The following is a 26,940-nucleotide window of genomic DNA, read 5'->3' as shown; positions in this document are numbered from 1 at the left end:
TACTGCCAGATTTCTGGCAGTATATTTATTCAGATATTTATTAATACAGGAAGAAATAGTTTTTACTTTGTAAAAAAAAAAAAAAGAAACTTGTTTTAAAATATTTTAAAGGGTGTATTTAATATCAAATGTACTTTGCTAACTCCTTCTTCTGGCTAGGTCCTAGGAAGCGCGCATGCACCGCCTTCTTTTATGAGATCGCCTAACGCTGAGCTATGATTGGCTAATATACTCACAAGGTGAACGCTGATTGGACAGTATAACTAGCAAATCTTGCCCCTAGAAATAAGGCTTTCTAGTTGGATGAGAGCGTGCTGTACTCAGGTTGCTTTGTGAATCAAAACAGCATGCTCAGTGTTTCTACCATAACAGTTATATTTTATGTTTATGCCTTAGTCAGTTGAACTGTAACTTGACTAATGGAAGCGATATTTCACGCTCCGAAACGCAGGCCAAAGGTTTATGAATCTTTTGAAGCCCCACTTCCTGTTCTGTTTTGCAAAGACTCTACACCAGAACAGCAGATAAAAATATACAAAGCTGAACTCGTACAGCAGCATGTCATAGTCAGAGAAAGCGAGCATATTCAGGCTCTTTATGAAAAGGTAAGGTTTTTTTTTTTTTTAAATAACCAGAGAAACTAATCAAAGATATCTGCTTTTAGAAGGGAGACGAGCACGTGCACAGTAAACACATTCACGTGCGTTGCCAGTGCATTAGAGAGAGGCACACTAAGGTAGATTAGATCAAGATGTTCTGCCTTATCAAACTAGGAAGGAAATATATTCACCTTTGCAGAATTATTGCACTCTTTTAATTTTAATCCCAAACGATTTTTTTGTTGTTTTCCTTTATCATGACCCATTCGAGACACCAGTAGCCCAAAGAAACTGATGACTTTAGTCAATATGCTGTTTTTTTTTTTTTTTTTAAAAAGTGTACTTTTATTACAATCCTATTGTCTCTACTCCACATAATTATATCTTGAAACAAAGCAAACAACAACAAAAAAGCATTAGTTGAAAAATTTTTCTGATAAATTTTTACGTCAATAGGTAATTTGTTTACCAAAGCCAAGGAAATTTCATATAATCTTCATTATTGCATGTATTCGGTCAAGCTGACTCCTGTGTAAATCCCACCCTGAGACTCACTACCATTTACTTCTGTCTTGCAATCAGACGCGACAGTTTCGACACAGGATCTCCGGCTTTATTTTGAGGGCAAGCCACAGAAAACCAGACTTAAAAAAGTTACATTCACAGATTTAGAAAAAGTCACATTCATTTTTTACATGTTAAACTCAACAAAGTTGTTACAAAGTGCTGTAAAATCCTACAAATGGCTGCAGAAATAATAACAGACAATAATAAAAAAATAAAATAAAATCCAAATAAAACGATAAACAAACAAAAAAGTCCAATTTTTTTTTTTAATAAAATCAGCTATAAATAAATAAATTATAAAATAAATAATAAGGGGGGGGGAAGTAATGTATTATTTGGGTTACTGGTTATGAGAAATGTATTTGTAGCATTCTGATTGTACTAGCAAAGGCAAAAAAACCAAGTAGATTAAAAATTAGAAAAATATATGGAACGCTATTTGCACAAATTAACCAATCATACCAAAAGGAAACTGTTAAAAAATGGAGTTTGTGCAAATTATGCGCTTTTATTAATTTTAAGCCATGACGTCAGTCACAACAGTGGATGGTACTGTTAACTTGCATTAGGCAAATTTTCATTGATAATTACGCACGAGGTGTGGTTCACAGCTCCCAAAAATACAAACATTACCACATAATTACCTGATTACCTAATGCTTTGTCACACAGATAAGAGTGACCTAGCACTTGATAGCTTCCTCTGATTATTTTCATAATTGTAGTAGACTTATTAACTTATTCAACAAAGACACAGGCTTTTTAAAGTGGGTTACGCAGGTAATTAGGACATTCATTTGCAGAAGGTTGATCTGTTATCAAAAATATGTGACTCATCCAAAATAAGACGAGGCAGTGGAATATGCTGTGCTTTATTCTTCAAACAATGATGTGCATGTAGTGTTAATTACACTAAAGTTTCAAGCTTTTTAATTAACAGCTGTTCCATAATTAAATTCTGCATAGTGTAAAATGGAAAGGTAGTGCACTATGTAGGGTGTGCAATCTTATGTTTCACGCACCAAGTAGTGCGTTTGATCATAGGATGAGTGGGATTTGGGATTTAGAATTACTTCGAAACAGTTACTAAGGAGACAAAGTGTTTAAGTTGACAACTTTATCAGATGTGTTTTTTGCTGAAACTGGTTCCAGGACTAGTTTTGTCCCTGGCTTTTGCACTGGCATCTGTTAGGTAACGTACCTTTTGCAGACATGCAGAAGTGGGCAAGACCATAGCAAACAGACGTCATATAGTATGAGTTCAATAATAATATGCTTTGATTTTATTTTATGAATGTACACTACCAGTCAGAAGTTTAACTCTGTATGGTCTTTCCTGATTTTTATTTCTTTATACAGTACATAATAAAAAAAAGTGCTGAAGGCTTCCAAAATAGGGCTGGGTGATTAGTCGAAAAGTAATCGAACTCGACAATTAGAACCTATAATCGATAAAAAAATTTCCAGGTCGATTATTTCGATTACTTTCCCTTTAAAAACATTACCGCGTGTGGAGTCACGTGACCCCGCTTCATTACGTTATTTCGCCAACATGTCGAGCATGGAGAGCTTAAACACTGAGACAACTGAGCAACAAGAGCAGCTTGTACCAAAGAAAAATGCAGTCTCCGTTATTTGGACACATTTTGGCTTCAGTAAGGATGACACTGAACAAAATGAAGTCAGATGTAGATACTGTAGAAAAACAGTTTCGACGCCCAAAGGTAACACCACCAGTTTGTTTTAACACTTAAAGCACAATCACGTGTTATGAGGGCAAAAAAAATAAAAAATAATAATCGTTCATTAATCGTAATCGAGTTAAAATGTTCAATTAATCGAGATTTTGATTTTAGGCCAAATCGTCCAGCCCTATTCCAAAATATGCAATAATCTCCTTTGAACAGTTGATATTTAGATGTGTCTGCTACTTATGCTCTGTAAAGCCTCATAACGGCTCTAATCTGAGTTTATGTTTAATTAGTGATTTTTGAGGCTCTAAATGAACTTCTCCTTTGCAGCAGAAGTTTTGGTCTTGCTTTCCTGGGATGGTCTTGATGAGAGCCAGTTTTATCATGGTGTTTGATGGGTTTTTGCAAATGCACTTAACGCAATAATGTTCTTGCTAGAACTATTTCAGAACAGCTGACCTTCGTGTCTGACTGTTGTTGTTACTGCTTACAGTGAGGTCATTAAGTATTTGATCACCCTGTGATTTTGCAAGTTTTATTACTTAGAAATCATGGAGGGATCTACAATTTTCAGAATGGGTGCATTTCCACTGCGAGAGACAGAATCTAAAATGAAAAATCCAGAAATCACATAGTATGATTTTTTAACAATTGATTTGTGAATTACTGTGTCAAATAAGTATTTGATCACTTACTTATCAGCCAGATTTCTGACTCTCAAAGACCTGTTATTTTGCTTTTAAATAGTCCATATGCTTCTTACGGAGCCACTTGGTTTTCCTGGCTGTGTGCTTTGGGTAATTGTCATGTTGGAAGACCCAGCCACAACCCATCTTTAATGCTCTGACTGAGGAAAGGAGGATTTTTGCCCAATATGTCACAATACATAGCCTCGTTCATCCTCTCCTTAATACAGTGCAGTCGTCCTGTCCCCTGTGCAGAAAAACACCCCCAGAGCATGATGCTTCCAGTCCCATGCTTCACTGTAGGTATGGTATTATTGGAATGTATTATTGGATCATTCTTCTTCCTCCAAACACGGCGAATGGAGTTAAGACAAAAAAGTTCTACTTTGGTCTCATCTGACCAGAGGACATTCTCCCATGACTCCTCTGGATCATCCAGATGGTCCCTGGCAAACATAAGATGGGCCTGGACATGGGCTAACTTAGGCAGGGTACCTTCCGTGCGATGCAAGATTTTAAACCATGACGTCTTAGTGTATTACTGATAGTAGCCTTGGAAACGATGGTCTCAGCTCTCTTCACGGCATTGACCAGCTCCTCCCGTGTAGTTTTGGGCTGATTCTTCACTATTCTTAGCATCATTGATACCCCATGTATCCACTTAGACTTTGACTGATTGTGGGGTGCACAGGTGTCTTTATGAGGCTTTATCAGGCTACTAATTTAGAACCAGAGTGTAGCTGGACTATTTAAAAGCAAAATAACAGTTTTTTGAGGGTCGGAAATCTGGCTGATAAGTAAGTGATCAAATACTTATTTGAAACAGTAATTCACAAATACCTTGTTAAAAAAATCATACATATGTATGTGATTTCTGGATTTTTTTTTTGTTTCTCACAGTGGAAATGCACCTGCTGACAATTGATTTTTAAGTAGGAGAACTTGCAAAATCACAGGGTGCTCAAATACTTATTGACCTCACTGTAATTCCATAATTTCATGTTATTTCTTAGTTTTCTAAAAGAAAATCCAGCATTGTTCTAGAATGTACAGTAGAAAGAAAATCACTACAATAGATGGCTAATATGATGTCATGATATATGAAGTCAAATTATACTTTTCTTATATTGTGGGTTTCTAGTTCTTTGGATTTTTCGTTACATTTTTTAAAGCACACTCAAAATATTTTAAAATACATATGTATTTTAAACTATTTCCTCATTTTTAGTTTAGTTTTAATTTTTTACACGTTTTTTTTTAAATATCAACATTATTTAAAGGTTTATGTTTAACCTATAGTCTCATACCTGCTGTACACCTGCTCGTTTATGCAGATATATTTTCAGCCAATAATGTTGCAGCAGTACAAATGCATAAAATGCATAAAATCATGTAGATGCAGGTTAAGAGCTTTACATAATCAAATCAAACAAAACATGGAGATTGGGGGAGGGTGTGAGTTCTCTGACTATAACCATGGCCTGGTTGTTTGTGGCAAATAGGCTGTTTTCCTGTAAATTTCATATGCAACGCTTTGTAGAGAATGTTGCAAAAAAAAAAACATCCTGTGTGAACAGGGTTTGCAGGCTAAAACAGTCGAGCTATAATGGGAGAATAATCAGACTGGCCTGAGCTAACAGGAAGTTTATAGTAACTCCAATAAGCACATTTTATAACGGTGGTGGGCAGAATATCAACTCAGAATGTGCTATGACTCAGACCTTGAGGTACGTGCGCTACAACATAGAAGACCACAGTGGAACCCACTTAAGTCAGCCAAAACGAGGAGTCTGACAGAAAGATACACTCATGAGCAGAGGTGCTAACAAACTATACCGTTGAGAAACAGAAAAAGATCAGGGTTCACACGCTCTTTCACACACTACGGGTAATTTGCGCACGCCAATTAACCTAACACAAATGTTTTTGGACTGTGGGAGGAAACCCACCAGCCTCTGGGAGAACATGCAAACTCCATGCACACAGAACCAGGATTCAAACCCTTGACCCTGGAGGTGCAAGGTGACAGTTCTAACCACTAATCCACCATGATGCCTAAGGTTATCCAATTGTTTTATTTTGGGATTTTTTGCACATGCGGATATCAGGCTATTTTTTGCATGTTGAAATTCACTCTCATGCAAGCAAATTTTTGTCTGCTCAAACGATTGCCTTGTGCTCACCAGGGTTGTAAGATCACACTGAAAAACTTGCATGGGCAGTACTGCAAACCTACTCAGTTCTAAATAAATTAATGGAAAAAATATACTAGTACTAGAGCTTGTGTACTGTAACTCGATTATTTATGAATAAAATTAGAGTAAGCACCTTCTCCCTTAAACAATTTTTTTTAGAAAAAAAATAAAGATCATTATGATTTATATTGCACGTTAACATTATTTAATATTTTAATCAAAATCTAATTCAAACATTGAATGTTTTTATTTAAAACCCTGAGCAAGAGTTCCTTTAAGTGTTTCTAAATCCTACAAGTACTAAAAGGAAAGCAATATTTTATGATTTTATATCTGCAGCCATGTGCAGGTGTATAGGTGTTTCTAATAAGGGATCTATAGTGTTCGTATTAAAATATCTTTGTCTTTGTATGATGATGATGATGATGTTGTTTATAAAATAAAACAAAGGCAGTAAAATGAAATCAGCTGATCGAAATCGATTGAAATTCATGCTCAATCTCGATTATCGAATCAAAAAATGGAATTGGCCAAGCGAAAAACTTGAAAACTTGCCAAGCGAAAAAAAAAACACGCTTGTTGAAGTGCTGCGAGTCAACCTAACAGCTACAAAAGCCAAAAGATAGTATGGCAACTGCAGACGCAGGAGACCCGTCAACAAAACTTGAACCCCCTCTTCATTCACTGAAGTCGCCGGTGTGGAAGTATTTTGGATTTCCAGTGAGTTATGTTGACAACGTTCGTATTGTTGACAAAAAAAAACACAGTTTGCAAGCTCTGCTATGTACGTATACCACATTATTCCACCGGCAGCACGACTAACATGGCAGGGCATCTCCGCAGGCACCACAAAAACATAGATTTGTCTGTTAAACCGACAAGTGTAACACAAACTACTCTCCCATCTTCATTTGGAATAAAACTTCCAAGTAAATCAACACGTGCAAAGGCAATTACAAGCGCGGTAGGAGTATTTATAGCCACGGACATGCGACCTTATTCAGTGGTAGAAAACTCCGGTTTTAGGCATTTAATTAGCGTGCTAGAACCGCGCTACGAAATCCCAAGTAGGACGCATCTCACAACTACGGTGATACCCTCCATGTACAATAATGTGAAGGAGAAAGTTATTGAAGGTCTTAGCAGTCCACATTTAGTAGCCTTGACTACAGATTGCTGGACCTCCAGAGCAACACAGAGCTTCATGACTGTCACAGCGCATTACATTAATGATGACTGGGAAATTCAAAATGCGAACAAAGGTCAGATATAATTATATTGCATAAAATTCTTAAAATGGCATACCTTGTGCTTTTAAATTTTTCTTTTTTAAATCGAGAATCGAATCGAACCGTGACTTTAGAATCGAAAATGTAATCGAATCAAGGTTTTGGAGGATCGTGACACCCTTAGGTAAGAGTGGTTCTGGGAATCAGTTTCACACATGAATTGTGCTCATTGAGCAGGCGATATAGTTTACATTTTTGGGTATGTTTATATGTCATCTTCAATTTGTTGATCTTTGCAGCATTAAAAAAAAATCATAAAAAATAACAGATTTTCTGTAGCACACGTCCACGAAAGTGCCTCCGTTTTAAGATATACATTATTGACGCGCAAGTTAATTGATGTGAGCGTTTGAACATTAGATGTTGATGATTTTTTTCACATAAATGTATTTTTTTAAATTATGTATAATATATACAGTACATATACTGTATGTATGTTTTTTTACTTGCAAAAAAAGTGTAACATAAACTACGCTACGTTTAAAACATAAACTAACAACGGTGCATTTCAACCATGGACCTTTGTGTCTTTTCAGGGTTATTTTGGTAAAGGAGTTCTGTCCAAAAGCCGACCACAGCACAGTATTTCTGAACGCTGGGAATGTGGGTATTATTGGAAAACTATTCACATGCTGCTTCCTGTTCATACAGAGCCTAGTCTCAAATATTAAAATACCATATGATAAAGAGTAAATGGTTTAAAATGTTTTTCCTTTTTGTCCTTTTATCCAGATGTAGGTGACAAATGTTTACCCGTCATCCCCTTTGCTAAGTAAGTAATTTAAAAAAATTGCTATTGCATTATTGTATGTCTAATTTGTTTATTCTTGAATGAATGTCATACCTCTCAATAATTTTAATGGTACACAGGTTGTTATGCCATATCCTTCGGTCAATTTTATATCATGATTGCCGCATATGGATACAGTTCCAAAAAAACAAAACATTTCTGATCATTTTAATTTTTTGCCCAGCCAAACATTTAGTGTTTACTAGCGTTATTACCTGTTGTTGATAGGTAAAAAGTTTGTAGAAATAGGTAAAAGGTTAAAGCTAAAAATAAGCTGATCAGCTTTAATGTAATCAGTGATATTTTTATTTCAGGTTGAAGCCCATGTACACGTCCTCCTGTCTTTCTGTCTCTGCCTAACTTATTAATATAAAGAAATTTTGTAAGCTTGAGTATCTTTGTACTTATTTTGTAGTCAGCCAAATACACTTAGTGTTTAAAGTAGATTACTAAATCTGGCGCATTGTTCATAACATCACTTTTACTCAACATTTTGATTTGGACACTGTCAGTTCAAGTATTTTACTCACCCATACCTCGGATTGCTGCGGATTTGTTTGCTCTAACGACCCGTGTTTTATCTCATAGTGGCGCTTCACTTCATTGCTTTAATTAGCACCACAGTTTCAGAACATATGAGACAAACTGGTTTTAATCTTCCCACAACCTTTGAAGGTTCAGTTGTCAAAAGTTACATACCTTTTTTTTGAAGTAAGCCATGCTGTGTTGTGCGTTTGTTTGTGTTTCGTGAGGTTTAGCTCGCTTTGTAGATGCTTTAAGATCGTTTCTGTGTCTTCTGCACACTGTGTATTTACGATAAGCTATCGCGTTGATTGGCTCTGTGACACGTATAGCCATGACCACTTGAAGGGCAAAAGCGCAGGTCCAAAAAAAGCACTGGCTGCGGTTACGAAATCTGGCACAAAACTGCTCGTATTGTCCCTTCTACTCCACATTTTGACTAAATAAACTCGCTTAACATATTAAAAATCACTAAAAATATGCTATGATATATAATAATAATAATAATAATAATAATAATGCACAATGGTAAATAAAAATTTTTTTCCAGTCTAGCTGTACGTTTTATTTTAATGGACTTTTGGAAAAGATAAATACATAATTTTTCGACATAATCTCTTGCTGCTCAATACACTTTGTCCATCTGTCAACAAGCATTTGTATTCCCTCATTAAAAACATGTTTTGTTAATCCGAACTGAATCTTCGTCATTGTAGGGCTGCGTTCTGCTGGACGCCAGATGGAGCATTATCAGGACTACAGGGAGGATGCTTTAACACCTCAAAACATAGTTTATGCGGAGTACCGGCAGAAGTGCGCAGACGTGAATTTTCATGCGAGGTCCTTTTTGTTTAATCCAAAGTTTAGGCTTCAGCTCTTAAATAAGCATCTCACTGTAACAAGCATTGTTGAGTGATGAACCTTTTTTCTCATAGTGTTCTAGTACTTGCCCTTAAGAATCCCAGAAAACTGTAAGCGTTAACTTTTCAGCTGATGGTTGACTTTGGGATTTTTTTTCTTGATCGTGATTGAGGATGTTTCCGTTTACTTTCAGGCTCGTAGTCATGAATCCTTGTCTCGTAATGATTCTCTTTAAGAAACTTTCACCTTCCTTAGAGTATCTGTGTTTGCAGATATCCAAATGCTTCTGTTTATGCATTCCCGTGAGTTGTTTCGGCACCAGGTCCCCCCTTAGACCACAAAAAATGAATCACTGCACGCTACTCTGCTTTCGAGCAAATCACATATGAGGCTCATCACTTTTGCTCATCACCATGGTTAGAAGTGAATGTAGCACATCATTCATCCAGAGCAGTGTCTAGGGAAACAGTAGCCTTGAACAGAAAGTGTTAATGAGAGAGTGCAGCCAACAGAGGTTTTAATACAACCAGAGTATGGATTATTTTGGACTTGCTCTCATATATCTGCAGCAATCATCATACAGTTACGCTGTGGATTGATATAGAAATATATCTTTAACAAGTTGACATGTCTCCAAATATGTGTCTGTTAATGCTCCATCTGAAAAAAAACCCCTCAAATAACACATTTTTATACTTCTACTTAATTTATTCCTCCTTAAAACGTGCCAGTTTGGTGTCGATAGAGAACAGCAGAGTTGAACAACACGTCAGAAGAGGGGAATCGTCTTATTGTCTTCTAAGAACAAAAAAAAAAGAAATGTTTAACCCCGACCACCATGATTTGTTCGTACACACATTGGCAAATCCATCTGAATGCCAATAAAAGACTATAAAGTGAATTTTAAATCTTTAAAGTTGAACATTTACAAATAACATTTACAACTCAAACAAGGGTAGAACTTGAGTTCTTTTTGTTCTTTTCACAATTTTTTTTCCTTTGATTCCTCAGCTAATTATTTCACTACACTACTTACTTCTGGTAGATTTCTTCTTAGGTTTGCTTGTTTCAGTTCCCTAAATATAAATTAAACCACCAATTTCCACACCCTTCCCTCAAAAATAGTCACTGCTATTGCTGTCCTTTATTGTTGGTTTGAATGATGACGTGGGTTGATAAAAAAGCCACATGAATTTAATTCTGGTAAGATCATGAGATCTGATATTTGTGTCAACACAATGCTAAAAAAAAGTTACATCTGTGTTAAATCGAAGCAGAAAATCATATTTGTATTGCGTAATGCTGGTAACATGAACGCTGACTTTTTTTTTTTCTTTTTTTTTGGACGTGCGTCATCACTCTGTTAAGCATTAAACCACATTATTATGTCCTCAGATACGAGCAGCATGTGAGGTGGGCCCGCTCTGCTCTCCTGGCTCAGGGACTGGATGAAGAAGCTGTCAGTCAGGTCCTGTACGAGCTGACCCATCCTCTCGAGCTAGAAAAAGAACACAACGTCTCTGAAGAATATCGGGATTTGTTAGAGAGTCCGATGCCATCTCAAGATCAGAACCAGGAGATGGAAGATGTTGCAGCTGCAGAAAGTGGAGAGGAAGAAGGATTGCCAGAGGCTAAAAGACCTCGTAGACAAGGGGATTCACGCTATGATCCTCTAGCTGAAATATATCCTGAAGAACCTGACCAAGTCGATCCAAACGTGCTCGCCAAGATCAAATGCGGACGGCATGATGACTGGATCGTTCATTGTGGGTGTCGAATAGATGCGAGTGAAATGATGAGTGGTGGGTCAGCGTCAGATACGAAGGCTTGTGCTCTGTCTGTAGCTCATGGTTATGTTTTGGTGGAGGAGCCTGAAGAAGAACCTGAAGACGGAGAGACTTATGAGGAGGACATCAAAAGTGTAAATAAAAAACCTGTTCACTTTCTTGGCTTGTCCTTTCTAGGACTCTGACCATGCTACTGAATACTGCTACAACTTTTGGTTGCTCACTACAATTTCAGAAAGTTGATGTAAACATATATTTAAACCCTATGCATAATAACTTGATGAACAAGGCTTCAGCCTTATCCATGTAGGTACTTTACCCACCTTGGAAGACATCTTGAATCGATGTCCTCCTGATTATTTAATTTTACATCCTTTACCATCTTTTAAGGATGAAAAAGTTCTTCCATCCAAATAGAGACATTTTTATTTATTTTTTTGCCTGGCCACAGATGGGTGTAGTGGTTAGCAGTGTCACCTTGCACCTTCAGGGCCAGGTTTCAATTCCTGGCCAGGGTCGATGCCCGTCTCTGTGTGCATGGGGTTTGCATGTTATTCCTGTGCTTGGTGGGTTTCCTCCCACAAAGACCTGTAGATTAGGCTAATTGGCATTTCCAAATTGTCAATATTAATTAGTCTGTCAATATGGGTGTGCCCTGCGATTGATTGGCACCCTGTCCAGTGTGTACCCTAGGATAGGCTCTAGGCCCCCCGCGACCCTGAATACAGAATAAAGCAGTATAGAAGATGAGTGAGTGAGTGAGAGGGGTCACAGATGGCATTTATGACTGGATGAAAGAGATGGCATAATTTCCTTTTTCATCAGAACAGTATTAGCCAGTGTGTGCTGTGTAGATTATAAGCTCATGTACGCAAACCAGGGCATGTACTGTAGCACTGTCCTCTGTAACTTCTTCTTATTTTTTTCCTTTAAAGTGTTAATATATTGTCTTGTTTACTTTTCTTGCATCCTAAGCTAAGGGGCAAAAAAAAGTAATAAAAGATGTGCGGTTTAAGAAATAATCAGCACCCAGGTGTCTTACCATAACGTTTTTTCCATCATATCTCCCTGGCTTAATCAGTGTTCAGTTGGCACCACTGGCTTAAATTATGTGACGAGGGTGTTCAGTTCAAACCAGGACTTTGACTAACTGAAGACAATTAAGTTCTTATTGGACTGGTTTGTTTCAAGTGTGATGTTTGCCTCCCAGGAACTCCTTTAATGGCCCAAATGTTGAAATGGCTTGGAGCGAGGTCAAGACTGTGTGGGGATTTTGCAATAACTCCCACCTAAGTTCGTATAATATACAAGTGGTGTTGATGAACGTTTGTATGTACAGTTCTCACAAACATATTTATCTTTCCTGCAAGTCCCAACAAGCCATCCGTTGATATTCAAAGTCCAGCCGTTCCACTCACTGAATGTTCTCGGGCATGACAGCAGTGTACTCACAGCAACCCCACCCAAGATCGTCATTCACAGACTCCTTAAAAAATGTTTGCACTATTCAAATGTTTTACGTGGCTAAGAGTCTCATCACCGTACTCTGCTTGAAGTCTGTAAATGTCAATACAAGAAATTTCTTCATAAATCCTGGTTTGACATGAACGCCTCGTTAACACCCATATATAGGTCCTCCCCCAACTGTTGTTACAAAGCAATTGTTCAGAATATCTTTGTATTCCATACCATTAAGATTTCCTTTTATTTTAACTGAATGTCCAAAACCTGTTCCAGCATGACAGTGCCTTTGTGCCAAGGTTGGTGTCGAAGACTTGAGTTGAGTGAATTGCTCAGATCAAACCCATTAAACACCTTAGGGATAAATTGGACCAAGAATTGAGAACTTTACAAGAGGCTTCCTTGCTAGACATTAGTGGCCAACCTCTTATGCTCTTGTTGAGGGAATAACTCAATATTAATGTTCCAGGTTTTTGGTGAATCCTTTAGTGCCCACATACTTTTGGCCATATAGTCTTTATGGGTGCATTTGAGGTTTAATATATAGAGAGGGTGTTTGTATGAGCATAGCGCTAATGTTAAAGTGCTGCATTCTTGCAGCATGTCATATGCATCTATAGTGCTTTCAGCAGCCTTCAGAAGGACGCCGGTTGGTCGAGGCAGGGAAGTGCGTTCAGTCATGTACCTGGAAATGTTGTCACAAGATGTTCTGCACATTTTGGCAACAATTTCAAAGTAGTTTTTTTTTTTTATCTTAAATGTGTAAACAGTTTTCTCCTAGCAACGGCATTCATTTCTATAATATTCTGTTCGTATTGACAATGTTTTTAGGGTGGTGCCGTAGTGTCTCATTTCTCATTGGACAGCTTTAAAAAACAACTCGAGCGAGTCGATCAGGTTTTTCTTTCACTGTATATCATGTTCGTGCCATACACAGCAACATGATTATATTATCATGTAACAGATTTACTGTAGCCTACGCAAATGTACAATGTAAGGAGCACTAGTGTACAGGCTTATAAATCACAGGTGTAGCAACGCTTTTAAACATTATAGACTACACTATTAAACCAATATTTAAAAACAGAAATGTACAGGATTGTGCAAAAGTCTCCACATAAATGCTCTAGAGTAAGTATGTCTGTAAGGGAAAAATTACAAAGCCCAGTAAACAGCAATAAGGGAGCCAAAGTCTGTATTTTGTGTGACAGCAATGTCAATGTCAGGTACAATTTGTGCAGTTTTATACCAAAATTAGCTGCTTTATGGAGCTAACCTTTAAGTTTTATGGAGAACTGTCTAAAAATTGGTTGGTTAAAGAAATGTGCTGCTTTCTTTTTATGGCATCCAAATATATTTCTTTATCTTTAAATTTTGTAGTGGAATATTGATGTTTAAACATCATATATGTTTTTGTACTTAAGTCCAAAAATAAACAAAACAAATAAAAATAAATAAATAATGCATATGAAAGTTTGCACATTAAAATTTGGCATTGTAATTGGAAGTCTAAATAGAATTTCAATTGTAGCGATCATTTATATATATATATATATATATATATATATATATATATATATATACTCAGCAAAAAAGGACCATCCTCTGACTTTAGTAAACTTAATGTGTAAATATTTGTATGAACACTAAAAGAGTCAACCATAAGACAGAAACTAAAAATGTTTCACAATGAGGCTCAAAATCAGAAGTACCAGTCAGTATCTGGTGGCCACCGGCTGCTTGAAGTACTGCAGTGCATCTCCTCCTTATGGACTGCCTATTGCGGACAGTCTGAGCACTGATGGAGGGATTGTGTGGTCCTGGTGTGACTCGGGCAGTTGTTGTGGCCATCCTGTACCTGTCACGCAGGTGTGATATTCGGATGTACCGATCCTGTGCAGGTGTTGTTACACGTGGTCTTCCACTGCGAGGATGATCAGCTGGCCTTCCTGTCTCCCTGTAGCGCTGTCTTAGGCGTCTCACAGTGCGGACATGGCGATTTATTGCTCTAGCCACATCAGCAGTCCTCATGCCTCCCTGCAGCATGCCTAATGCACGTTCACGCAGATGAGCAGGGACCCTGGGCATCTTTCTTTGGGTGTCTTTCACAGTCGGTAGACAAGTCTCTTTAGTGTCCTGCGTTTTTAGAACTGTGACCTTAAATGCCTACTTTCTGTAAGCTGTTAAGGTCTTAACGACCATTCCACAGGTGCATGTTAATTAATTAATTATGGTTAATTGAACATGCATGAAAAACATTGTTTAAACCCTTTACAATGAAGATTTGTAAAGTTATTTGGATTTTTTCAACATTATTGTTGAAATACACAGTCCTGAAAAAGGGACGTTTCTTTTTTTGCTGAGTATATAGAAAATGTTAATATGACTTGTAGAACAAAGGGAACATATAATTTTCTTAACATATAGTTGTGTTTTCCAAAGCCAATCTGACTGTTTTAATGCATGCATTTAATTGTTTACATTTTAATTTTTTAAGTATTTTTTTCTTCCAGAGCAGAAAAGGCAAATTGGTGTGCAGAATCAATCCGTTTAACATGATGGAGTATCTACAGCTCAGTTATGAAGAGGTAAGGGAATTCTCCAAAGCACAAGTTGTTGGTTTCAGAATGAGTGGTGGAGGAAAAGGTGTGTATTACACAAGTACGAAAGACTTAATGGATGGGTTAGAAAAAGCATGTTTGATGCCTGTAGCAAGGAATGTATTTTATCACCGTTAACAATGAATCAGTTACTTAACAGAATTCTAAAGTGCAAAGTTTGACTTTCGTAAGCATATATTGAAATTCCAAACTATTTTAATTTATTTTTAATTTTATTTAATCTGGTCAAATGCCAAACGTATTAACTTATTTATATTGAAACTACAATTTGTTTAGTGATTCATAGTGTTAATTTATTTGTTAATGCTCTGAAAAACAGATTTTTTTATTTTTTAATGATCTTTAAATGTAGTTTTAATAAAAATAATAAAAACATATCAATTCAGTAGTAAAGACAGCAAACGCTGGAGCCAAAGTCCGATAATGCAGCGCAGTTAAGTGACCGTTGCACCGAGTTGCGGCAAGGGCTTGCCTCTTTAGCTAGCCATCTACGAGATGAGCGTCATGGCACTGATTTAACTGTGGGCCAAAACATGAAATGTTCAAGCAGTGTGTACAGATGAGAAGCAGAGCTTTACTACATAGATTTTAGCAGTTCTGTTGTGTTGCTCTGTTATAGCAGATATGAAGTGAGGACAAACTAAAACTGGTGCCACTAAAAGTGAAAATAGACTAACATGTCGATGGTGCTACTATAAAATTATTGAAATTGGATTTTATTACAAGATAAATTTTGCATGCCATGAAATATGACATGAGATTAACATGCAAGCAATTCTGGCAGAAATTTTTCTTTATTTCCTAAATTCTTTTTTTTATATATTGTTCCAAAGTGGTTTCTGTTTAATACAAGGGCTGTATCAAAAAAAATGAAATGCAGGCATAGCTTTTTGTATGAACTCCCAGATCGTTCATATTACGCATGTGGATAGAGTAACTCTTCTTCTAGACCAAGATGCTAGCGATGTACAGTATTTGAACCCCATGCTCAGATCCTCAAAGAAAATCCTCTTTTGGTCTCCCACTGTGTGGTTTGTTGTCAATGCTGGTTTCCTCTTCTTTAAACTTCTTCATCCGTCTGTGCTGTCTTCTGTTAACACAGTAAGAAACCACCAACCACCTCAACAAAGATAAGATAAGATATCCCTTTATTCGTCTCACAGCTAGGAAATCTATTTGTTACAGCAGCGACGAAGGAATTGTGAAAATTTTGTGGGACAGTCCAGTGTATAAATACAAGAGAAAAAGTAAAGACAAAACAATAATTGCACTTTCGAACAAATTAATTGCACTAGTTTTAACAAATTGCACAGGGGCAATATTGCACAGTTGAGTGTACTACTCAACATGGTCTCTATTACAAGCCAAGTTTTGTATAAAGGAAGAGTCTGTAGTGCCAAACCTTCAGTGGAGTTTATCATAATTATACTCTTTAGTTGTACTGTAGCAGGTATACTCCTTAAGCACTGCAAGCATACTGTGGGTGTTTTTTAATCAGTATCAAGCGAATACCTGCTCAGTCTCGTTCCACCATTATCCTCACCCTTTTCAGCTTTATCTGGCTGGAAAAAGAAAGTAAGCAAGACCAACACACATGCAAAGTCGTAGCTTGACGTTTATCTTTTGTAACAAATATACCATGAAGGCAACTATTCACCTCTTATGCTTTAAAATCCTGTAACCACAAAGTGTTTACTAACTAGCTAGCATTGTTTAACAGTAAAATCAAGGAACTGGAAATATGTATCTTTGCATTATATGAAAGTACTTAAAAGAACATTCTTATGAAGAAATTATTATATTCGAATGTACTGTTTAATGTTTAACTTTTAATTCCTGCTAGCAGAACTAAGTTATAACTAACATTTTTTTTATATTCAACCATAAATGCTGGACAGGCATGCATCTTGAAACAGATTTAATTAAATTCAATTTTATTTGTGTAGCGCTTTTAACAATTGTAATAGTCGCAAAAGCAGCTTCACACAATCAAAGGAAATTTATGGAAATTTGTACTAAATGTGAAAAATGTCTATGAATCAAAACCATTAGATAATCCATGATAAGCAATCAGATGAACAAATCAACAATAGTTATATAAAATTAATTCACATAAAGGGATTCTATACAGCACTGGTTTTTCATTTATTTTTTTTGTCCTAAATTTCTTTGATCTAAAAATATTGATATTTTGCTGTGGTATTAGCGATAGAGATTATTCACAGCTGCATCTCGTTACCTCAAACTGCACCATGCTGTTCCAGCGCATTGCTATTAATACTCTGATTTGTTTTCTTATCAAGGTGGAGACGTTAAAAACTTCAGTTAAGCCATATTTTCACAGCTGGATTTGATCGAGGGAATTCAACTCCTCGAGCCAGTAGAAACAGTTAAAGAAGCCGCGAAAGTGTTCGAATGTAGCCGTTTTGTGCACTCTCTCTCTTCACAGGCTAATATTAACACAAACCTCCCTGTAGGATAAACATGGCCGGCGTTAATATTTCAGCCGATAAAGACGGATAAACCCGGTTCTATCAAGCCGCGTTTACCCAAGAGTATCGTTAAAGAGTCAGAGGGGGTCGAAGGTGATCGCATGCAGTTTTGTAAGTCGCTGTTTACAATCCCTGTGCTTTTTACCTCTCATTGGTAATTGATTACGAAGGCCATCAAGTTGAACTTCAGGCAGCGTGATCTTAGTGAACCCTTTTCCAACCACACATCCCAGCATTGTGAGAACATTTATTTTTAAGTGTTTTTTTGGCTTTTTTCCTGTATTGCTTATGCACTATATCTTTGCCTTGCAGGCTTTCTTCCTGGTTTATGCCCTCGGGTGCTTGTCAGTTTTCCATGATGGGGTATGTTTTCCTTCATTTTAGGGTACAGTATTTGCAAGTTTTTATCTAATTTTATTAAAATTTATCATCTTTTGACAGGGTCAATAATTATCTGCAACTTGGCTGTAGAATGTATTTTTATTAACTTTTAGAACAGTCAAATGCATAATTTTTCACTATAATCTCTTTACTTTTCATACACTTTGTCCATATGTCAACACAGTTGCATATTCCTTCATTGAAAATGTTTTAGGCTGAGCTACAAGCCACAAATGCAACATCATCTTCATTTCTTTATCAGATGTGAATCGTTGTCTCCAATGTGTCAGGATCAGGAGTATAGGAAGGATGCTTTAACACCACAGAACAAAGTTTTTGCAGTGTGTTGACAGTGTGGGCAGATGTGTGCAGACATTACTCTCAAGCTCCTAGTGATGTCTCATCACCAGTAATTATTCTCTTTAAGAAACTGTCACCTTCCTTAGCATATTTGTCCAAATGTTGTTTGCAGATATAATAATGCTTTTGTTTATGCTCTTCAGTGAGTTGTTTCGGCACCAGGTACACCCTCAGACCACAAAAAAAAACAAAAAAAAAACACTCACTCACACATCACTGCACTATGCTCTTCTTACGTGCAAATCACAAGTGGAACATCCATTTTTGCTTGCACCGTAGTTGCAAATGAACTGATGTAACACATTCACACCTTTACAGCAGTGACTGGGGAGACAGTAGCCTTGAACGGAAACCGCTGAAATTGCGGCCACCAGAAGTTTTATTATATCCAGAGTAAATAAATATTGAACTCACCCTCGTGTATTTTGGTTCCTATCCATTTTCGCCTACCTCACACACCGTTTCAGCCACCCAAATAAATCCACCACTTCTCTAATTAACATTGTTACTGAAGATGAAAAGCAATTCTGACCACTGTAACGAATTACTAATATCACTTTTGTTTGCCTAATGTACCAACCATCTATTATCTGCACCTACAGGAAATGTACCAGACACCTTTATCTCCCAAAAAGATATTAGGACCTTTAATGTTATATTTAGATTGTTGTCAAATATATTACATGGTACTATATTACTCAAAATTGTGTTGGCTGCAAGGTACAAAACACCTCTTGTATTCTTGTGATGTTTGTTTTTCAGGAAGCCTTGTCAGTCCTTCAGCTCTGGAGAGTGTTTTGTTCAGCACAGCCCAACTTTGAGATAACATACGCAGCCTATCACCACTTCCGTAGTAAAGGATGGGTGCCCAAGTCAGGCATTAAATACGGCACTGATTTAAGTAAGAAAGCTCAACTACACCACCTCCAAAAGCTTACATTGTTTATATGAATATTCATCCAACATATAAGGAATGAGAAAGCACAATGAGGGGGTTGTTTTAAATACTTGGAGTAATGGGAATGTTCACACAATATCAGAAAACCTTACTTCAATGAAGTCTGTGCCATAACTGAGAGGAACAGAAGCTCTATCACTGGAGAGCATTTCGAGTTCTATCTGTACAACAATCTGCTGCTGCTGCTGAATTGGGATCACAAGTTCTTCTAGTTCATTTTGAATTTTGCTAGTTTTACCACTATTAGTACTAGTTTTACTAGTTACATTTTTACTTTATTTACTTTGTAAATTATTAGAAAGCTGATTAAAAAAAAATTTTTCAAAAAAAATATTCTCATATTCTCAGTTTTCAGAATGCTGATAAGATAATGATTAATAGTTCTCCTTTAATTAAACACATGCTTAAAAAAAAGAAAAATTCGTCTTGAAAAGACGAGTCATTTCAACAAAGTTATTTTTTGCAGAAAATGCATATTGTTTTCTAATAATCAGTTAATTCATTTCTGATCATCGGTATTGGCCCTAAAAACAAAATCATATCGGTCGACCCCTAATCGATATCAATATTGTTATTATGATGTTTCATTTCCAATGTGTCCCACTTATTCTGTTCGCACAGAGTAAGAATATCCAGTTGGTGTAAGTGGAACTAGATGACAGGTGAATTATTCAGCCGGACTAAGCATTGCTTTCCTTGATCTCCTTACCTTTTCGTCTGCTGCGTTTGTGTCAGGGCCAGGAAAGTGACTCTTGGCTCTGAGTTTGGAGCATGAGACTGAAATCTTGGCACCAGAGCAGCTATGTTTCTGACATACGAGTCTGATGTTTGGAGCTGTATAGAGTTACGTCTCCTCAGTTCTGAGATTTTCCTTAACGTTTGCTTTTCTTCTGCAGTGCTGTATCGGAAGGGACCACCATTTTATCATGCAAGGTTGGTATTGGTTTGATTAATTTTAATGATCGTTGCAATAATAGCTCTTAGGCTAAACATTATCACTTTGTGCTTGGACCCCTAAGAATTACAGTAGTAGTAGAATAACATCAAGTCATCATTTTCCCTATGACCAACCCCACCACCTTTGCTGCAGCTATAAATATCAGAACTATGCTGTAGGGATAGGGGTTGCATATATTACATATTTTTTTTTATCGATTGTTGAACACCTTAGCAATTAATAATCAGTTTGTTATTAATAATAAAATAGACATTCTCTCTCATTTAAACATTTCTAGCAGCACAATCCAGTGTTTCCCATGCATTGATTTATTCATGCTGGCTCACTACAACATCAACAGTGTCCGCCGCAGATTACTTTGACATTTTTTGTTATTACAAATGGGAGAAGTCTTATTTAATTGTAAAAATGTGTTCAGCACAATGATTTATTCAGCCCCTCTCTCCCATAAGCGCACAAACCTATCTGTGAATAGCACCGCCTCTCCATGCAAACACATTAGCCAAGTTCATGAAGCGCTGACAGTCCAAACAGTAAGTTTGCCAAAAATGTTTTTACGAAAACCATAAACGGTTGTAAGACGTAACTGTGGGTAAAAAAATAAAGATGCGGGAAGGGGAAGTGTATTTTAAGCGGGCCAAATCAATCTAGAATTCATGAAAGGAAGCGTGGAAACTCTGCCCTTCAAATGAGTTATTAACAAGCATGTAAGGAGTCTAGCTAGTTAGCATAGAATTCACCTGGGTTGTCAAGGTTAGTGCAGTGTTTGTAGCTGATAGTCAATATCAACTGCCTGGAAATAAATGTTTGCTCCGTCAATCCAGATGAATATTAAAAAATCTTAATAATTAATAATTAATAATTTAGATTAATAATTATTTTTTACAAGGCTGAGGAAGCACATACAGACTGAACTGCAGGAATTAGCAAAACAGAGGTCAAAAAAAATTTGAGAATTATGACGGCATCAGAAAATATATTTCTTTTAGAATCCCAGTAAAATAATGATTAAACAATGCGAACTTACTTAGGTCGCTTAGGGTTAACTAAAAGCACTTTACACTTTTTTACACTTTATGTAAAAAAAAACAATAAAAAATAAATCTATCAGGTTTAGTTTCTTTCTATCTTCATTGAAATACCACGCAGCATCGCCTGAACTGCAAGTGCGCCCTCTTGTGGTGTGCAAGTTAATAGTGGGCAGTCTGTGGCAAAATGTGAAGCAAAACAAACATTGTTTAATAAACTTTTAATCGGTTAAATTCTTAACAGCGATTAATTGATTATTGATTAATAATCATTAACATCCATGATGGGGAAAGAAAAATGCAATCTTGCCATACAATTTTTTTTTTTTTCTTTTTTTTTTATTATTTCAGGTCATCGTATGTCATATGTAATGTCAAATTCTTTGTTTGCATAATAATAAAACTAAGTATTATCATATTAAGTGTAGACACCAAACAACAGTCCATTTAAAAAAGTTAAACTTTTAAATTTCCCATGCAGTTCAAGCGTTTATTAAAATGGCAATAATCATAATATCTGTTGAAAGGTTTTTATTAAAAGGGGAAAACCTGCCAGTGTTGTCTTCGTAAACAGATATTTTTACCCCATAATATTGACAACAGTTTGGTTGTCTCTACCCAATATTACACTACCATATGACTTTTAATGATTTTACTCCAGTTACAATATATTACTACAATATATTACTAAACCTGCTTTGCATAAAACCTCTGGAGTGAATGCATATACCAGTCAATACAGCAAAAGAGACTCATAGAATCTGCACTAAGATTAAGGCAATTAAGAATAATTCTTATAAAAAATAAAGCAACCTACCTTATTAATGCCCTTATTAATTAATAAATTAATTAATGCCCCATTTTGTTGCATGTATTTATTTTTCTGCTTATGTTGAGGTCTGTATTTGAATGTTTGTAGTACATACGGTTGTAAATTCCCTCCTGCTCTTGGTGTACAGCTACTCCGTGGTGGTGGAAAGAGAAAACGAGTTGCTCCAAGGTCCTGCTCTGAGGCCTTTTACCTGGAGAGCTTTAGCTGCTCTCTGCCGAACCACTGCTAACGTCTCAAAAGTAAACCTTTTCCCTTCCTACGCTTCTCATTAGTATTCATTAGTATATTAGGTTTGCACATTGTCATGTCCGTGTTCCATGTGTAGGAGCTGATGTTTTGCTACGTCATCGTGCCGTCGGATCTGACCAAGCAGGACATCTTCTCACCCGAGTGCCTGAGAAGGCTGAAAGTTCAGGTCAAACATTTGTCTCAGGCTGTCTTAATTAAATTTTTGTTTAATTGCATTATTTTAGCCATGTTTGACTCTGTGGGGCTTTTTATTTCAGGAGATTATTGTGAGCCGATGGATATCATCACGAGAACGAGCAGATCAGGAGGAAATCTAGAAATGATTGTGCTCTTGAGTAACATTCGGTAATAATGGGACTAATAAAAATTCTTTGCACTTTCTGTAATGCTGATTTTGTGTGTGTTTATTTCTTTGCATGAAGCATGCAACTGGTAGGCATATCTTATCATGCAAAGACAGTAAAAAGAGAAATGGGGCAAAATTTTTACATTGGTGGCCCTGCTCTTACACTACATGAGTCTGCACCTACAAACACATCCAACATCCAGTAGGTAATTTTGTCAGTTTTAATATGTGTACAAATAGTCCCCAACTTACAAACATTTAAATTACAAATTTCCGCAGATACAAACGGAACACAATCGCGGAAGTATCTCATGTGTTGTACAAAAAATAAACACTGCAGTGTTGTATACTGTACAATATTTTCACTGTGTAAGTAAATGTATAAAATGTCTAAAGTCCGGTATGTGTGTGCGAGTGCGGGAGAAATGAGTCAGCCTCGTCCGTTTGAATGAATCAGTCTGGAAGCACGCTGATACAAAATGACTGTCTTTTAAAGCTGTCCTGATGGTGAATAATCCTAAATTTGGAAAATCTTCAACAAAACGAAGTACATGGTCCAATACAGTGGAAAACTCTAAGAAAAAGTTGCATTCCGGGATTCCCCTCGCAATTTAAAACCACAGAGAAAAAAAACTTGTATTTCACGTGAGATTCGTTTCTTTAGGCACAATTTTGTTTTTTGGCCACATGATAGCAGTGTGGGGGGACTTGTCTGGACCAATCCTACTGTAAACCCAATGCTGAAAAAGGTTAATGCTGGCTATAATAGAAGATTTTAGAACATCCAGTGCATTGCAGCTTGCTGTATATTCAGACAAGAAGGTACACAGGAAGGAATAACTGTTTATTATAGCCCAAGTTTAATGCAAGATCCAAGAGTAGGTTTCTGACGTGAATCTTTATACATACTTACATATATTGTTAGTAGTTTATTAAAAGATTCAAGTCAGATTCAATAGCATCATTTCACCGATTCATAGTTTTGACTAGCATCAAGTTACATAATTGTTTTATTTTAAAGCTCAATGTCATAAACCTGAAGACTTTAACCCTCTTTATCTTCATCATTCTTTCCTTCCTGTGCATTTCTCTTTGGACTGTCCACAATGTAGAAATGGTTTTTGGAAATCTCCTGACACAGCATGGTGTACTTGGATGCTCGTTTGACCCGTGGCAGAACAAAAGTCTGAGTGAACTCGTCTTTGCTGAGCGCTCGCTTGGACTGCATGGCCAGCACACAGTTTATAAACATCAGCGTGTAGCTGTAGCAGTTGTGGTTCTCCTCATTGAAGCTGGGGAAGAAAAATAATCAGCAATAAACCAGAGCAGAGGGGCATAGGGAAAAATATCTAGTATTTTGATACACGAGAAGTTCAGGCTCTAAGAATCTTTCTGGATTATATCACATGTATCTAGATATTAAAATTAAATAATAACCTTTGCCAGAGTGGATCCCATATCTCGGCTGAGGAGAATTTTTCCAGGTACTGATCCCACTGATTGATGAGATTATACATGTCAGGCTGGACTAACATGATGCTAATGCAATGTTCCCAGCCCTCACGGTCTCTCCGCACGCCAGACTTGATGTAGTTATACACAACGCCTTCACAACAAAAAGAAAAGAAAGAGAAAGAGAAAGAGTGTTGCACTCAATTTTTTCAGACAAAATTAAAAATGCAATCTATGAGCAAGAACATTTCTGGTACAGTATGTGAGATTTGCTTCATTTGGTTTGCACTGCAGATACGAGGTAGATAGTGATTGGTCTGAAATTGGTTTGATTTATTTCATATATCATCAGATCTAATAGTTATTGTTTCTATAGTAACATTGTTTTCAGAGTTGTTTCTGGCAACAGACGGCATGTAAATTTTCTAATAAGAAATAAAAATATGTTGATATTTGATAAAGAATTTAAAATCTTTGATATGATTAAGGTTTCTGTAAGGAGAAGTTTATTGAACAGTTAAAGTAGACTTTCCAGTATCTACTATGAGGAAAGTCTTTAGAAAAGTGGAGTTTGAATAAAAGATAAAATATAGCTACTATAATAAATAAAAATTGCTGTAAATAAATAAACCATAAATAAATAGATTGCGAATGCTGTTATTGAAAACTAACCCTCTCTTGGTGTTAACAGTAACTCCCCATGACAACACAATGCATTACAACACTACAATATAGCACTGACCATTTTCTTAAAACATCATGCCTTGTTCTGTTATATTCCTTAAATGCAAATTAAATTAAAAATAATATAATACTTATAATTCTATAATATAATTATAGAATTCCACTTTACACCATGTACCTGTCAGTAAACACTTTTTCAGCAAAAAAAAATTTTAAACTTAATTTTTTTTTAAGTCACAAAAACACTAACAAAACATTAACAACTTGACTCCATAGTGGCTAAGTCTGTGATTACTATAAAGATTATGATGCAATAACTCCTTCGGCACTACAGCTTATCACATTACAATCTTCACTGTAACACCCCGGAAGGGGTGCCAATCCATCACATGCACAAACACACAGAACTAGACTAATCTGCATGTCATCGGACTGTGGGAGGAACCCAGAGTATTCAGAGGAAAATGTGCAGACTCCCGAAACAATTTTCTGTCAGGATTTATTTTTACTTGTAAAGGCGAGTGTGTGTGAAGGGGCACGGTGTCAAATTACATGCGCACACATAACGACAGGCTGATACAGAGAGGGAGAAAATGAATCTTTAACCTCTCAAATAAGACTCTCTTTTGCTGTACACGCACACACACGTGTTTTATAAGAAACGAACACAAAATAAAATGTTTAGCACACACACGAGGTCACAGTGTTATAGTAAACAGTACACATGTGTATGAATGTTAATTATATCAGTGAGAGTCACGCAACAAACCCAGCAGGGGAGACGATTACCCACCATGCGTGATGCATGATACTCGGTGCTTGTAAACCAAGACTTGCTCGTTTTTCAAGTAACAAAAAAAATTAATCTTTGCTCGCCTTGTGGAACACAACAAAAACGTGTTACTCGCAATCCGAGGTTCCACTGTACATATCTATTAACATGTAGATACATTGATCAGCCATAACACTAAACCCTTAAAACCACCTAGGATTTAGGTTCCCCTTGTGCCCCTAACAGAGCACTGACCTACTCTGACTTCACAAAACCTTAGAAGGTTTGCTGTTGTGTGTGGCACCGGGATGTTACCAGACGATCCTTCAAGTGCTGTAACTTGCAAAGTGAGGCATCCACGGATGTTTAATCAGATTGCGTTCTAGGGAACTTGAAGACCGAATCAACAACCTTGAACTCTTTGCCTGCTAAGTCCCGTATATATATATATATATATATATATATATATATATATATATATATATATATATACAGTAGCAAGCTGATGCACTGTGAGAGTTTTGATTGGATACCAAATGCTTTTTTTCAGCAATTTGTGCTACATTGGCTTTTCTGTGAATTCGGACCGGACAGACTGAACTTTGGTCTTCACAGGCATAAATGAGTCTTTGGTGCCCATGACCCCTATTATTTAATTAATTAACACAGAAACTTTCTTAATCTGTGGCGGTGGTGGTACACTTAGGCATACTTTTGTACATTTTACTTACAAATATGAATGAAGAGTACATATATAGCTTTAAGGTGCAATTATGGACATCATGTGCACATTTTCACATTCAAAGTTTAGAAAAGTAAAGATTAGACAGTAAAAGCACAGTGTCTACAGACAAGGAAAGATACAGTTTAGTGTCCTTTTTATTGGAAACAAAGATTATTTAAAACACACAAACTGATATTTTCATAATAATTCCATAAATGTGTAGTTACCATTCAGAGTACTTTCTTTAAATTTAACCTCTGGATTTTATGTTGGTTTAGATGATATAGAAAATCATGACTGACTCACCAGTCGTGTCAGTAATTCCAGTATGCAGATCTGATCCGCCATCATATTCTCTGCAAATTATTTCACATTAAAATTTTTTTATAAATAAGCAAATTAAAACCTTTGTGATAAAAGGTCAGACCTTTACCTGAGCTTGTTCTCCTCTGCTGGGGCGATCAAGAAAGCGCAGGGTGTTTTGTGCCCGTTGGTGAAGGGGTTGGGGATGCTGATGGGCGCCTCCTCCAGCCTTCTCCCGCTGAAGCTCGTGCCACACTCGGGGCATTCCTCTGGCACAAAAAAACAAAAAATATCTTTGCCACAGTGACTGAATTTGATAATGCTCTTATCCAT

General features: G+C 36.6%; 2 protein-coding genes across 2 annotated transcripts; one reads left to right on the top strand and one right to left on the bottom strand.

The window, feature by feature from the left end:
* Positions 1-311: 311 nt before the first annotated feature.
* tsen2 (TSEN2 tRNA splicing endonuclease subunit) lies at positions 312-22,712 on the top strand. Its single transcript, XM_053483489.1, has 11 exons — positions 312-605; positions 7,563-7,629; positions 7,759-7,798; positions 10,595-11,120; positions 14,961-15,035; positions 17,873-17,923; positions 19,064-19,202; positions 20,156-20,192; positions 22,205-22,316; positions 22,403-22,492; positions 22,584-22,712. The coding sequence occupies exons 1-11, from the start codon at positions 420-422 to the stop codon at positions 22,641-22,643; spliced, it is 1,383 nt and encodes a 460-aa protein (XP_053339464.1). The 5' UTR covers positions 312-419; the 3' UTR covers positions 22,644-22,712.
* Positions 22,713-23,717: 1,005 nt separating this feature from the next.
* Positions 23,718-26,940, bottom strand: mkrn2os.2 (MKRN2 opposite strand, tandem duplicate 2). Its single transcript, XM_053484598.1, has 4 exons — positions 26,738-26,940; positions 26,611-26,660; positions 24,110-24,278; positions 23,718-23,964 (listed from the first exon to the last, which is right to left on the bottom strand). The coding sequence occupies exons 1-4, from the start codon at positions 26,938-26,940 to the stop codon at positions 23,718-23,720; spliced, it is 669 nt and encodes a 222-aa protein (XP_053340573.1).

Source organism: Clarias gariepinus, chromosome 23 (genome assembly GCF_024256425.1).
Source record: "Clarias gariepinus isolate MV-2021 ecotype Netherlands chromosome 23, CGAR_prim_01v2, whole genome shotgun sequence".
NCBI lineage: Eukaryota > Metazoa > Chordata > Actinopteri > Siluriformes > Clariidae > Clarias > Clarias gariepinus.
This window is presented reverse-complemented; position numbering and strand designations above follow the sequence as displayed.